The following is a 15032-nucleotide window of genomic DNA, read 5'->3' on the forward strand; positions in this document are numbered from 1 at the left end:
TTTTACAAATGTTTTATTTTTTTGCTGTGTGGTTCTTTTGTGTCCACTAACCCATGAAACTAATTTTACTTATGACCTAAGACATTTTTGAACCTCATTAACAGTGTTTTATAATCCAGTTTCTTAACTCTTATTTGCACGAGCAATATAATCATTGACACCCATTTTCTTGTGTTTAAGACCATTGCAGTCATGATCTGCATATACCAAAATTAATTAGAAACCTCACAACTGTGACCTGTCAATCAGGATGCTGCACTCAGATAGAATGTCTATCTTTAAAGAAAGTGCCAAGGAAGAAATGGGAAATAAACCTGTTTTCTCTGGGGATTTGAGCAGCAAGGTTTTCTCCTCACCATGCTACAGCAGCCCCTACTAGCCAATAATAATAATAATAATAATAATAATAATAATAATAATAATAATAATAATAATAATAATAATAATCTGTTTTTTATAGCACCTTTCATGTGCATCTCAAAGCGCTGAACAATAAAAAAATAAATAAAAAAAAACCACACACAACAACAACATAACAATTTGTTGTTACAATAAAAGCCATTGAACAAAAATGTGTTTTCAAGCACACACCTGCAGGGCTGGCCTTTGTCCACCAGGGGCCGGTAGCCTGCTTACATCCCCCTTTAGAGCTTCTGGGTGTACAGAGGAACGACTTGGCTGTCTGATTGGAGGATATCCCTGATCTTGAGTTCTCCTGTGCTGTTATGGGGATTGTAGCAGTGAGGGAACATAGATGGAAATTGAGAGCAAGTGGGGGTAAAATAATAAGGGCACTACATTTAAAAGAATACATACATAAAAGTCACTGTTTACCAGTTTATAAATTGCAATAAAACTGATTACTGGACATTACCTCACAAGGTCATTGTCATATAGTTTAATCAGAGCTCCACGGCTTAAAACCAAGCAAAGAACCAACATATCTTAAACAGAAGAAAGGGGAGACCAGGGAGGTTGTGGGTGTAACTAAGAGGTAAGACATAGATTTAAAAACCTTGTCACATTATCAGTTTATATTTTGTGTAATTCAGCAGAGAATGTGGCTGGAATGGAGGAAACCTGGGCCGTGATTGGCAAAGTAATGAATCAATTAAGGGTTAATCAATCCACCATAAGGAAAGCTGTAGAAAGCCAGAGGCTGCAAACTACCATAACCACTTTGCCTGCCTATGAAGTACCATAACCAGTTTCCCTGCCTGAAGGCAATATGTCCATATTTTAATGTCTATTTGCTAAAAACAATAAGTGTTTTTTTTGTGTGTGTGTGTGTGTGTGTGACAACCTGCTTTCTCACCTGCCTGACTGGCCACACACTCCTTCAACCTTATGTGCAGATATACAGCAAATCAGATTGCATTCTACCATCTAGTTTATGAAGTGGAAGTTTGTTTGCTTAGTGGACAACTACCTTTTTAAGAACATACACACAAGTATTTATTCCTATACACTTCTACTGCTTAATTTGAACACGTGTCAAAGTTATCCATTGCTGGCACCCAAGATTTCCATAGCAATGTGATAATACAAGAAAACATCCTGGACATAAAGCAGGGGTTCTGCATCAATTACTTCAGAGAGGAGTTTGAGTTGCCATGGCTAAGTGGGATGTTAGGGTTACTGCATTGCATTATCTTTCCTCTACTTGAGATTAGTTTAGTGTTGTCATTTAAGAAAGCATTGCTTCACCCATTTCTAGTCACTAAATTGGGTGCATGACTTGTTGCCGTTATTTTATTCATATACATTTATATTAGAATTGGATTTGTGGACAAACAGTCCTTAGAACTCATTTGAGATGTTATCACTACAAAAAAAGAAATGCAGCATATAATTTGCTTAAACACATAACTTCAACCATCATCTTCTTAGAAGGACCCAATTTGCATAGCCAGTAAGTCATTTTAAATAATGCTTATTTATGAATACAATACAATTAGATTAGATATTCATGAATCACTGTGAAATTATTTTCATATCTTCTCTTACAATTGTTGAGTAATGCCTGACACTAAAATGGTTTAAACAGAATAATGAGCATATGTGTCCCAGGATAGGTGAAACATTTCCTCATAAGGTTTTTGTTGTCAACAATATGACTTTTTTTTTTCATGTGTCTAAAATGATAAACTAACGTGCATTAAATGTAAGTTGCATTATTTTAATGCAAACGACAACAATGTAAGAGACAAAAGTAACAATGTCAGAACGTGGGTATTGAAAGTCATAAACTGAGGACTTGTACTTATGCTGAAGTAAACTGCAAAACCCACATCACTTCACAAAAAAGGCAAAGTTAATATAGTCTTGAAAGTTCTACAGTAAATTATGTTTAATCGCCAACCTAAACTGTACAAGCCTGTTCTACTGTGACAACCAGGTAATCATCTGTAGTTTTGGGTGGCATTTTAATAACAGTACATGAGATACAACGTTCTTTAAAATATTAGTCTAATCTTTTAATAATCCATATGATCTGGTCATTCTTTTAACTATCCTTTGTTATGTCCAAATCTAAATGATTGTAAATTGTTCCTGTCTATGCAAGTTTCCTGGAATAAAGAAAAGTGACCTGAGTTTTTACATCAACTAACAATAAGCTAAATGGAAATGTCACCTATCAGAACTGATACCTTCTAAGTGCTCCCTTATCAATCTTGTCTTGTGTGACACTGATTTGTGAATCACAGATCCCCCAGGTGCAAATGCGTATTTTCTTCCTCACATAGACCCTTCAAACTCTAATTTGAGGTGAATGAGCATTTAACGAGGTGACAAAGATTTAAAAATATACCTCGCCTGTCTGCAAGCGCTTAAACTGTCACTTCTTGGATGAGTTAATTCAGTCTAGCACAAAAAATAATGACAACATTATTACTGGCTACATTACAACTATATTCATAAGAACTGTTGTGGTAATGATTACCACCTGTACTAAAAATTACCGTCTTTTCCCCAAAACTAATATTTCAGTATATCATCGTATAAGAGTCCAGACATAAAACACTACATAAATAAATTTATTTTCAAACTGCTTGCATATTTCTTTTAAGGTCAATCTGTTTTTCATGAATGAATCCTTCACAGGTTTTAAAAGACCTGGTATATCATTACTTTCACTGCAGGATATAAAGGGATATGAAACAGAGGCTAATACATTAATCCTCATATTGCAGAAAACAGGTCACAAACAGCTTTTAATTAATGCAAAAGTAGTTTCAAAGTACTACTTGTTTTGCAATCATTCACACCGATTCTCATTGCAGTTTCTCAAATATTGTATTTGTTTTACTTTTTTCTATTAAGGTGCTATCAGCCAAGTATTCTAGTTGCCCACCATACACATAAAATAAACCAGGCTCAATCAGCCAATGCCTTTTTATAGAGCTATCTGGTGCACAGCTTTGTATTGCCAGCAATACAAAATGAAACGTCATCCTTGTTATAAGGTCACAAGATGGCACTGGCTTTTAAAAGACTCATTTGCTGATCTAGTCTGGGCTCCTAATTTATTTTGTTTTTGTTATTGTTTTGTATGTATCTGATTGTGAACAAAGTTATTGATGAAAAGTTGTTCAAAGTTGTATGTTTTAGCAAAAAAAGAGATGTGACCGTATAGTCATAGTGGGGGAAAAAATGTAATAGGTCAGTTTCTAAAAACCATCAACACTACTGGAAGAAGCTGCCTCCTATGATATTTAGGAACGTACGCCTACAGCTTTTGAAATAAACTGTCATCATGCATGTCTGTAAAGTGTGAAAATTGCATGCCTCTGGGTCCTATTAAAAATGGGCAAATACAGAGCTAAGTACAGAAGAGACAAAAGGTTTTCAGTGAAACAGACAAAGGTTGAAGAAATCTGATAAACTACTAACTCACGTCCTTCATCCAAATGAATTTTATTCTGGGGCTCTGCAAACTTCACACCTCAGTTACTTACTGTAACTGTATTCTGAACATGACAATGGACCAAATACAGGACAGGTAACACACAACCCATTAGAAGAGAGAGCTTAATAATGCAAGAAACATCTATACCAACACAACTTTAACTTGTACAATATGTAGACAAACGAGTAACTGTTTTCCCCTTAAGTTCTTTCTTTCTTGTTTTTAGATTCAAGTTTTGAATAATTGCACATAATAATAATAATAATAATAATAATAATAATAATAATAATAATAATAATAATAATAATAAGGTCATTGAATAACATTCACTGTTACTCTGAAAGAAATTAGAATCAAGGTCTGTCTGGTGATGAATATAACATAATACTCCCTCCCCCAAGGAAAAAAAAAAACCAACAAAATCTGTTTTCAAGTGTAAGCTTTGCTGCCTTGCAGCACTTTTTAACAATCCTGTGAGGCTTCTGTGTGGCTCTCTTCTGGTTTCATGGTATCAGCACACTCTGCTTCAGCAACTACATCAGTGTGCAGGAAATAATCCTCTTCCAGGACTTCTGCCGAGACTAACCTGTCCTTGCAGGTTAATAATTTGGAGAGCAGGCTTCTAAGATCAGGGTCCTACAAAAGACAGTAACCCGCATGTTCTGTAATTAAGGCAATACAATGGAAATCTATTCTACGTTCCACTGATCTTTATTTACCATCAAAACATATTTTCTGCATTGAAGAGATTGGTGGTATTTGTGTACATTTCAAATATCACGTTTTCCAAAAGGTCTCTAATGTAATGAAAACATTTAATTTCAGTAACAGTGCACTATGCACTCATGAAAATGTTACTGTAATCACTATATAAAAGAGCAAGTACAGAAGAAAAAAAGGGCCAATACAAAAACCCTACACAGATTATAAAGAGATTATACACAGATTGAATAGGAACAATCCTACCATTCCCATCACTTACCATGTCCAGTTCACCAGTGTCCGGCACCCCATCTGCCTTTGTTATAAACTTGTGGTTTGGGAAATTAAGCTAAGAATAAAAAATAAAAACATAAATAAAAAAAACATCAAAGTATATTCCTGTAATTCTTTAATTACCTTTAATGAAGTATTAGAAAAGTAATCAATAACAATGCAATTTACTTTTCAAAAGTGCAAGAATCAATATGTTGTGAAGAGTTTTATGTGGGAGAGTCATACCATTCTAAATAACTTAACACTATTCTTTTTAGACTGATTTATTCAATTGACAAACATATATTTAGCTAACAGACAACAGTGACAATAGCATAGATAAAGTACCTTACCCACAGCAGGAGACATCCATATGCATACATATCAGAAGAAGGGGACGTTGTCTGTCCTTTCTTCACTTCTGGAGCAGCAAGACTTATATTTCCAGCCACCATCCAGGTTGTGATGGAACGCTGATCCTAACATGACAATCAATTAGGAAACTTTGCACTGGCAGAATACAATAACAGCAAAGAACACAATGCTTCCTTCCACCTCTGTCAGTATTCATTCACATTGCATTCCCACACTCTATTTATTATCAATGTTAAAGCAAACTGATAATGTAATACAAACACAAACCATGCACACATCTACACAGCAATAGTACTAACATGAAACCATAAAATACAACCAATATTTACTGCTGTCTTTGTGAAGTCATAGTCCCCTATGACGCCTTGCTCACGATTTAGGACCAATACATTATTGGGGTGCAGAGATCCGTGAGTTATACTGGAACTATGCAGTGCTTGTAGTCCAGCTGCTACTCCTTTCATTACGTTTGGGACTTCCTAATACAAGACAAAAAACAAGACTGCTGTGAAGTATATTCTAGGAAAGGGGATAACAAGAGTAAACACAAAAGATTATGTTTAAACTCACAGAAGCAGTAAAAGGATGTGTCGCTTGAACTCTTCTCAAACTTCCTAATGGACAATACGGTACCATCACATAAGCAAGTGGATCAAACTAAATAAAAATAATAATAAAAAAAGAGATTATGACATTGTACAAAATAAAAAAAACAAAAACAAAACAAATTTCTATTATTTTGCAATAAGCAGATAAACATTTCTGAATTACCATACTGTACCTTGTTGTGTTTTAATTAACAAACCTTTTTTTTAACAGCAGTACAAAGATGTGAAGTAGAGGAAAAACTTCAGATCTCTATATCGCTACCGATAAATACCACAATAATTACAATTACCTAGCTTAAACAAATCCTAATACAATCTCAACCACTCTGTACAAGCAGTGCAACATTACAGCTATAATAGCTTGTCTTTAAGAATATCCCTACTGAGTCTGAACACGGCTGGTAAGAGGTTCCCTACATACCGTATTCCTTTGAATTGAAGACGCAGCCCAAATTCATCACCCTCAATTTGACATCAAATACATATGCACTTACAAAGATACAACCACAATTACGCTGTTGTATCATACAAAACTGGCACGAAACAGTTGCTGTAGATTAACCACAGAGTTTGTTTATTGTGCTGCGTGCTGTATGACACTTAAGATGGCGTACACACACCCTGGCAACAGAAAGCATGACACAACATCAGGCAACATGTAACCCAGCAACCACAACAGCATTGATCGCATTGCAAACAACAGTCAGAACGATTACCCAACTAACAGAACATAACATACGCATATGGAGATTACTCACACCTGTTTTTTCCCAATTTGTGAACTGTGGTATTGCTTGGCATGTCCAAAATGGGGGGGGGGTCTGATCAGCATTTCCGATGTTTGTTAGAAACAGTGAAAATGTAAAAGCTTCTCTTTGAATTCCTGATGAAGCTAATGACTCTTCTTTGAAAATGGCTGTGTGCATGTCATGGATGATTCGAGATTGGACAGTAACGCTTTGGTTAGTCTTTTCTCAGCAGTCAGTCACGTTGCTGTTTGTGTCGCATCTTTTGTTGCCGATTTTAATACACGCATCACTATACTGTACTCGAATTTAAGACGCAGGACACTTTTGAGAAGCAAAAAATGGTTAAAGAAGTGTGTCTTAAATTTGAAGGAATACGGTATATAAAAATGTAAGTTTTGCCTGGTTAAAACAAAGGGAATTGACTGATTGATTAGTGCAACACCAGTACTGTATGTACACTTTCCTCAACTATAGCCTTGTCTAAGGGAATATGATCCCCCTCCCCTGCTGCTACCCAATACCTTGCCAAAGAACAGGAAGAGTACAGGAAGCAATCCACAATGTTCCTTGGACCCAGACCAGGCCTTGTGATACTGGGTTGCTCTCTCCAATACTTTTGCTTCTGTAGCCGCATCTACAGAATAACCCTGCAAAGAGACCAACACTCATTGCCAGTGTGATGTTTCTTTTAATCTCCACTCTCCAGTTGCATAAGTGTTTCTCCGCATCTTACCTGTATTAAGTCATTTAAATGTACACCAAAACACAAAAGCAGCAACACATCCATGCATTACTTAACTGTATATATCTCTGCCCTGCACTAAAAACAAATTGTCTATTTAAATCGGAGGATGAATACAACAAGTTCAGTTGACACGTCTACTGGAAGATTTTCTCATTAACAAAACACCATTTTCCAGCAGCACACCCTTAAATCACAAACCAGGTTTTCAAAAAACACATTTCGGAAAGTCCTTACCTTTAGAATAACCTCCTGGCCTTGAAATTCAGTGTGCACTAAAGGTCTTTTGCCACTTAGCTCTCGCATTGGCTCAGCATCAAACAGGTCACGCTCCAGGCTGTTAGTGACAAGTCCATCTGAATCCTTAAAACATGTCAACAGAAGAATTTCTTGCAACACACACAGACATACAAAATATACACAACCAGTCTACATTTTAATTTCTCATGTGATGTGAAAGAATGACATTTGATAGGGTTTCTGAAGTAGCTAAAATACCATAATAAATCACTCCCCTGATTAGGGTACTTAATTCAAACAGCAAACTTTTTTTATGTGAAGCAGCTGCTTTAAAAACTTTAAAAGGTAATCACTCCGTTACAGTTCTAATGTTCAGAATTTTTTCAAACTTTCAGGAAAAGACCCTTTGGGTTTGACTAAAAAAGCACTTTATCATGCCTACCTGTTTGAAACTGTAGGGTACTCAAATGTGATAAAACATATATTATTATTAATAATAATAATAATAATAATAATAATAAAAAAAACGTTCCTATATGAAATGCAATTTTAGGTACAACACGAGAACATTATTTCTGAAATTGTAGGTGTTCATTGGTATATTTAGGCTATAGTTTATTTACTTATCTTGTACCAGGTCAGTCAATTTACAACAGTGGATTTGGCCCGGCCCACAGACAGGTGTCGCGGATGCCTCCTGGCAGGGCTGTATCAAGACTGAGTGAGAACGGAACTTCATTTGAATATTACCGCAAGGGGGCTGCCATGGGAGATTATCCGTATGACCTTCATATTATTTCTTGCGAGTAAGCAGAAAATTAAGTGTTTTGAAATATCGACTCCAAAGTACAGTACTTGCTGATTATGCCTTGCTATGGTACTGGAATCCTCATATGATAGACAGGAACACAGAATAACATAAAACACAATTAAAAAGTAGCATACATTTATTTTTAATGCTTCATTGCGGTATGACAAATTCAACGAGAAAGGGCACGTTCCTACATAGACAGGAACGCAGAATAACAAACACAATTCAAAAGTAGCATACATTTTTATTTTAAATGCTTCATTGCGTTATGACAAATTTAATGAGAAAAATGGCACTTTGGTTCTGCGATCAGCTTTAGAACAGCAGGTGTGACAGACGTGACGGCAATACGTAGGCAGTCCTCCAAAGATTCTCATGTCAGCCTGTTTCGTGCATCTGTTTTTAATATTGCATTCATTGTGGAATAAGCCGCTTCACATGTGTAAGTAGATCCGAACATGGAGAGCACAAACAGAGCCAGCGGTAGCTGTCTGGATATATATAGGCAGACCAGAATGATTCCAGATTTGCTTTGTTAATTATTTCAGTTTCCAGCAATGACGATGCCTGCAAATATAAGGGTTGATTGAAAACGAATCACGGCCAAAAACAATTGCGTACCTGGGAATGCTGAAGTTGTCAAAGCGAGCCCTGAAATTGTCTTTCAGCTGTACAATAAAGTCTGTCATCGTTAGGAGTCATTTTGATTAACGTTTCACTTACAACATATCAGAATGTTAAACTAAACTAATTTGTCTCTTAATAGCTACAACACAGATGCTGTATTATTTTACTAATATTTATTTGGAGGTTACAAAGACATACTATCACAATTGTTACTTCTTTTTTCCTTTTTGGTTTGTTGTCAACCGGCTTGACCACCTTTTTTTTTATTTTATTGACGAGCCGGTATGCCTTGTGCCATCCCACATTTTTTGGGCCGGGGAGGGGGTGTGTGTGGTGTCATTTGGCCCGCTGTCAAATTTAATTGCCGACCATTGATTTACAATATCCTCCAGTACCGCTTTACATTTTTTCCAAAGCAAAACACACTTGAGACCTGCTCCAGCTAAAGCCAAAACTAAATAAAGATTTAACTGCAACCTTTGTGAACACAACTGTTATGGCCAATGTCCATTCAGTTCAGCGCACTGATTTTAATTTTTTAAATTTTTTTCACTTTTGTTGCATGTATCAACAAATACAAAAAGAAAACAATACGTTGACTTGAGTTTGAAGCTCCGTTCAGAGTAGTGACTATTGCATAGTTTTAGACTGAGGGTACCGGGTGTAGAACCACATACTTCTATTACTACTGAGTGGAGAGGGGTAATCCAGGGAAAGCCAACAAATGTGATGTCAATCACATCCAACACCAGCATTGCTTTAGTTAAGTAATTCAAAGATTTAAGAATATCTTTTAGGGTGCTGGAACTGGAAGAAAAAAAAAGCTTATTTTAAATAAATAAATCTGTGATTAGTTTACAAGGAAATTCAGATATTAATTTGTGCCTGAAATCTAATATGCCTACGCAAATCTGCTATGATCTGCACATTTAGCACTTTAAATATTGTTTTTACAGGAGTCTTGTAGCTTCACATTCAAGTACCTACATTATATTGCAATATCTGAGCCTCAGGGTGCAGAAGAGGAAGCTCAGGGAACCACTTTTTGACCAGGATGCCAAGTCTCTCCTAAGAAGCAAGCAAAACATAAAGGTCTCTATTGACAAAGCGTTCCAGTATTACAGAACAGCCTGCAAAGTTTACAAGAAACGCAACACGTTACCATGGCTGTGGCCCATGCTGTTGAAAAAAATCTCTCTTCTGGCGAATGTTCCAGAGTAAGTAATTCCTTAGTTGATTTACCTATGACGTGTGATTTAAAAAATATCAAAACAACTGGGAATATGTTGAAAAAAAAATTGTTTCTTGTAAACACTTCAGTATTCTGTAATACTTTAACTCATGAGTTATTTAAAAAAAAATAGTAACATTTTGTTTTTCTGAAGGAAATGAAGTTCTTGACTGTTGTTAAAAAGAATACCAATACATTAAATATTACAAATCCTGAAACCAGTGGCCAAATCATTAAGCAACCTCAAAAACATACAGCAATGCTGCTAAACAAGTGAAGTACTACAAAAGAGAATACTGGGAATCTGCTTACATATTCTTCTTTCTCACAGCAAACCTCATGGAATATTGAGTTTCTAGTCTCTGTGATTTCGTCTCTTTTTTTCTGAATCGCTGCGTCATCCGGTTCATCTGACTGGATAAAAAAAAAACATATACATATATATACAGAATATAGTCTCAAATAATTATATCTGCAGAGCAATATATATTTTTTTGCATTTATTAAGCACTAATTGTTAAATAAAAGTAGGCAGATACCGCTACTACCCCTGTGCTGACTCCGGAGGGCGAAGACGAACACACGCTGTCCTCACACTGCGGACTCACCATGCAGCCACCCAAGAGCTACAGCGTCGGAGGACAATGCAGCTCTGGGGCAGCTTACAGGCAAGCCCGCAGCCAGACTACAGGGGTCGCTGGTGTGCGGTGAGCCGAGGACACCCTGGCCGACCTAACCCTCCCTCCCCCCGGGCGGCGCACAGCCAACTGAGTGCCGTCCCCTCGAAGCTCCCATCCTCGGTCGGCAAAGGAATATCCTGCACTCCATGTGGAGCTCCTTTACTGGATGCGCCACTCAGGAGCCCCTAAAAGTCTGTTTTTCTGAATAGAAAACAACACTGATATTCATGAAACTGGTCAAGACTGTTCTTGGCTTCTTTAAAGTTAGGGTTGACACTACTGGTGTCTGTCAGGGTAAAGATAACTGCTTCAGATGAGTAGCAATCTGAAAAACAATCAATGTAAACAACCCAGCTCATAGACGAGAGTACTAGTATCACTCAGACATACCGTATTTCTGACAAGCCAACCGGGACTTTTAGTTTTAGAGGGAGGGGAGACTGATTTCTGCGTCAAGGTTGTATTAACTGATAAAGTAAGCAATATGCAAGGCGACATTTATGCAGCAGTTTCAGAAGGACCTCTAAGACGGTTGCTAAGTAACATTGCTGTCAGTACTAAGCTTTAAGGACCCAGTTAGAATGCCATAATACAAGCGTCAACAGCGGAAATACATATTTCTGCGAATGAAATTATTTAGAAAAATGAACAGGCTGTGTGGTCCAGTGGTTAAAGAAAAGGGCTTGTAACCTGGAGGTCCCCAGTTCAAATCCCACCTCAGCCACTGACTCATTGTGTGACCCTGAGCAAGTCATTTAACCTCCTTGTGCTCCGTCTTTCGGGTGAGACGTAATTGTAAGTGACTCTGCAGCTGATGCATAGTTCACACACCCTAGTCTCTGTAAGTCGTCTTGGATAAAGGCGTCTGCTAAATAAACAAATAATAATAAATAATAATGTTCATGGAGTATCCTTCATTTGTTTTTTTAATAGCCCTTTGGCGTAGCGCCTGGCAGAACTTCCAATATCGTAGCAGCTGCCATCTCTGTCTCTACAGCAATGATCACAAAATGTTAGTAAAAACAAGTGATGGTATTAAATGCAGTATATTAAAATGAAAACCTTTTGGTGTTTTATTGGTTAAAAGCCTGATAAAACAGGACCTCATTTTAACCCAAATAAAGCCTGAAAACCAGATCCCCTTATTATAAAATGATATGTAATAGTAATTGGTCATACTTCTTCCAAGCTGCTCTTCTCAACCAGTTTCCACCTAAGCTGTGATTTCAGGGTTTTTATTGCCTTTTTAATTGAAAGCAGTGCATCCACTTTTGGGGTGCTATTCTGCCACTGGTGCATTTCCTTTTTAAACTGCAAACAGAAACAAAACAAAACGTTAAATGCAGGTTTTATTTGGAATGCTGTTGTCTTAGTCACATAAACAAGAATCCTCACATCCTTTTGGCAGAGTCACATGCCTCACGTTACAACAAACTCACATGTGCCTCCACCCTGAACGAGGGATAATAAACTGCATGATTACGTACAATCTACACCAGGGGGTTCCAGCAACTATAATCAATTCAGGGGGGTGGGCTGCGAAACAACCAAATCACAAGCAGACCAATATTTCATAGGTAGCTGTGTATTAAAAGTATCTGATTAAGAATAATACCATTGTTTTATTAGTAAGAATCTATGTACAGGTATAGATGTATTTTTTAGAATATATTATTTAGGGGGTGTAAGTGGGGCTTAGCAGACCTCAAAGGGGGTTCCAGTTAGAAAAAAAATTGAGAACCACTGATCTAGACAAATCCAGTCAAGTAACAACATTATTATTATTATTATTATTATTATTATTATTATTATTATTATTAATTTGTTTATTTTGTATTTTGATTATATAAATGTGTATGAAATTGTCCAAGACTGTTGGGGTGTAAATTCAACTGAACTAAACACCACTGTTTAAACCAATAACAGTGTGTAAGTGTCTTTAGCTTTTGACGTTAAGAGCTGCCTGATGTGGCCCTATTGTAATAGTGTTTACAACTTGCTGCTGATATTTCTGTGTTTTATCTGGAAGCATATAACTCTACTTACTACTGTAATTGACAGTATATTTATAAAAATAAAAAAGGTACCGTATAAACAGATTAACTCAGAGAAGTTTGCTGTGAAATTCCTAATAATTAATAGTTTTGACAATCGTGGGGAAGCACTGTGCCCTTTCCCTGGTTGACTTTTTTTTTTTTTTTTAACACGAGTTTCATTGGCCCTTACTTAATTTAAAGTAATCAAAACACTTAAAATAAATGTAAAATAATGACTGACCTGAGTATTTTCAATGTACTTTTCCTGTACAGTACAAAGAAGCTTCTGCTCTTGCTGTAGCTTCTGCATCACTTTGGAAAAGGCATTTGACACAATCTTACAGTCCTCATCATCTTGTTCCTGTGGAAACCAATAACATAAAAAACATTCATAGCCGCTTTCAGGTGAATCAGCATTGAAATAAAAGTCTAATCCTGTCCTACCCGAAGGTCAAGAAGATTGCATTTATAAATACAGCTGCCAAGTTCACAAAAAAAAAAAATATATATATATATATATATGTATATATATATATATATATATATATATATATATATATATATATATATATATATATATATATATATACACACAGACATGCTCAAATTTGTTGGTACCCTTACAGCTCATTGAAATAATGCTTCATTCCTCCTGAAAAGTGATGAAATTAAAAGCTATTTTATCATATATACTTGCATGCCTTTGGTATGTCAGAATAAACCAAAGAAGCTGTGAAAATAGATGAATTATTGCTTATTCCACAAAGCTATTCTAAAATGGCCTGGACACATTTGTTGGTACCCCTTAGAAAAGATAATAAATAATTGGATTATAGTGATATTTCAAACTAATTAGTTTCTTTAATTAGTATCACACATGTCTCCAATCTTGTAATAAGTCATTCAGCCTATTTAAATTGAGAAAAGTAGTCACTGTGCTGTTTGGTATCATTGTGTGCACCACACTGAACATGGACCAGAGAAAGCAAAGGAGAGAGTTGTCTGAGGAGATCAGAAAGAAAATAATAGACAAGCACGGTAAAGGTAAAGGCTACAAGACCATCTCTAAGCAGCTTGATGTTCCTGTGACAACAGTTGCAAATATTATTAAGAAGTTTAAGGTCCATGGAACTGTAGCCAACCTCCCTGGGCGCGGCCGCAAGAGGAAAATCGACACCAGAGTGAACAGAAGGATAGTGAGAATGGTAGAAAAAGAACCAAGGATAACTGCCAAAGAGATACAAGCTGAACTCCAAGGTGAAGGTACGTCAGTTTCTGATCGCACCATCCGTCGCTTTTTGAGCGAAAGTGGGCTCCATGGAAGAAGACCTAGGAGGACTCCACTTTTGAAAGAAAAACATAAAAAAGCCAGACTGGAATTTGCTAAAATGCATATTGACAGGCCACAATCCTTCTGGGAGAATGTCCTTTGGACAGATGAGTCAAAACTGGAGCTTTTTGGCAAGTCACATCAGCTCTATGTTCACAGACGAAAAAATGAAGCTTTCAAAGAAAAGAACACCATACCTACAGTGAAACATGGAGGAGGCTCGGTTATGTTTTGGGGCTGCTTTGCTGCGCCTGGCACAGGGTGCCTTGAATCTGTGCAGGGCACAATGAAATCTCAAGACTATCAAGGCATTCTGGAGCGAAACGTACTGCCTAGTGTCAGAAAGCTCTGTCTCAGTCGCAGGTCATGGGTCCTCCAACAGGATAATGACCCAAAACACACAGCTAAAAGCACCCAAGAATGGATAAGAACAAAACATTGGACTATTCTGAAGTGGCCTTCTATGAGTCCTGATCTGAATCCTATCGAACATCTATGGAAAGAGCTGAAACTTGCAGTCTGTAGAAGGCACCCATCAAACCTGAGACAGCTGGAGCAGTTTGCTCAGGAAGAGTGGGCCAAACTACCTGTTAACAGGTGCAGAAGTCTCATTGAGAGCTACAGAAAACGTTTGATTGCAGTGATTGCCTCTAAAGGTTGTGCAACAAAATATTAGGTTAGCGGTCCCATCATTTTTGTCCATGCCATTTTCATTTGT

The 15032-nt window shown here is 36.8% G+C and overlaps 1 protein-coding gene across 4 annotated transcripts in view; it reads right to left on the reverse strand.

The window, feature by feature from the left end:
- Positions 1–3901: 3901 nt before the first annotated feature.
- stk31 (serine/threonine kinase 31) overlaps positions 3902–15032 on the reverse strand; it is a 31155-nt gene continuing 20024 nt past the window's right edge. For all 4 annotated transcript variants that reach the window (XM_059021841.1, XM_059021843.1, XM_059021840.1 and 1 more), the window contains 11 exons: positions 13226–13345; positions 12128–12259; positions 10581–10682; positions 10025–10105; positions 7597–7722; positions 7139–7264; positions 5831–5917; positions 5590–5739; positions 5239–5364; positions 4893–4961; positions 3902–4546 (listed from right to left, as the gene is read on the reverse strand). In XM_059021841.1, the coding sequence (XP_058877824.1) occupies positions 4373–4546; positions 4893–4961; positions 5239–5364; positions 5590–5739; positions 5831–5917; positions 7139–7264; positions 7597–7722; positions 10025–10105; positions 10581–10682; positions 12128–12259; positions 13226–13345 (1293 nt within the window). In that variant the 3' untranslated portion in view covers positions 3902–4372. The remainder of the gene's footprint in view (positions 4547–4892; positions 4962–5238; positions 5365–5589; positions 5740–5830; positions 5918–7138; positions 7265–7596; positions 7723–10024; positions 10106–10580; positions 10683–12127; positions 12260–13225; positions 13346–15032) is intronic.

Source organism: Acipenser ruthenus, chromosome 4 (assembly GCF_902713425.1).
Source record: "Acipenser ruthenus chromosome 4, fAciRut3.2 maternal haplotype, whole genome shotgun sequence".
Lineage (NCBI taxonomy): Eukaryota > Metazoa > Chordata > Actinopteri > Acipenseriformes > Acipenseridae > Acipenser > Acipenser ruthenus.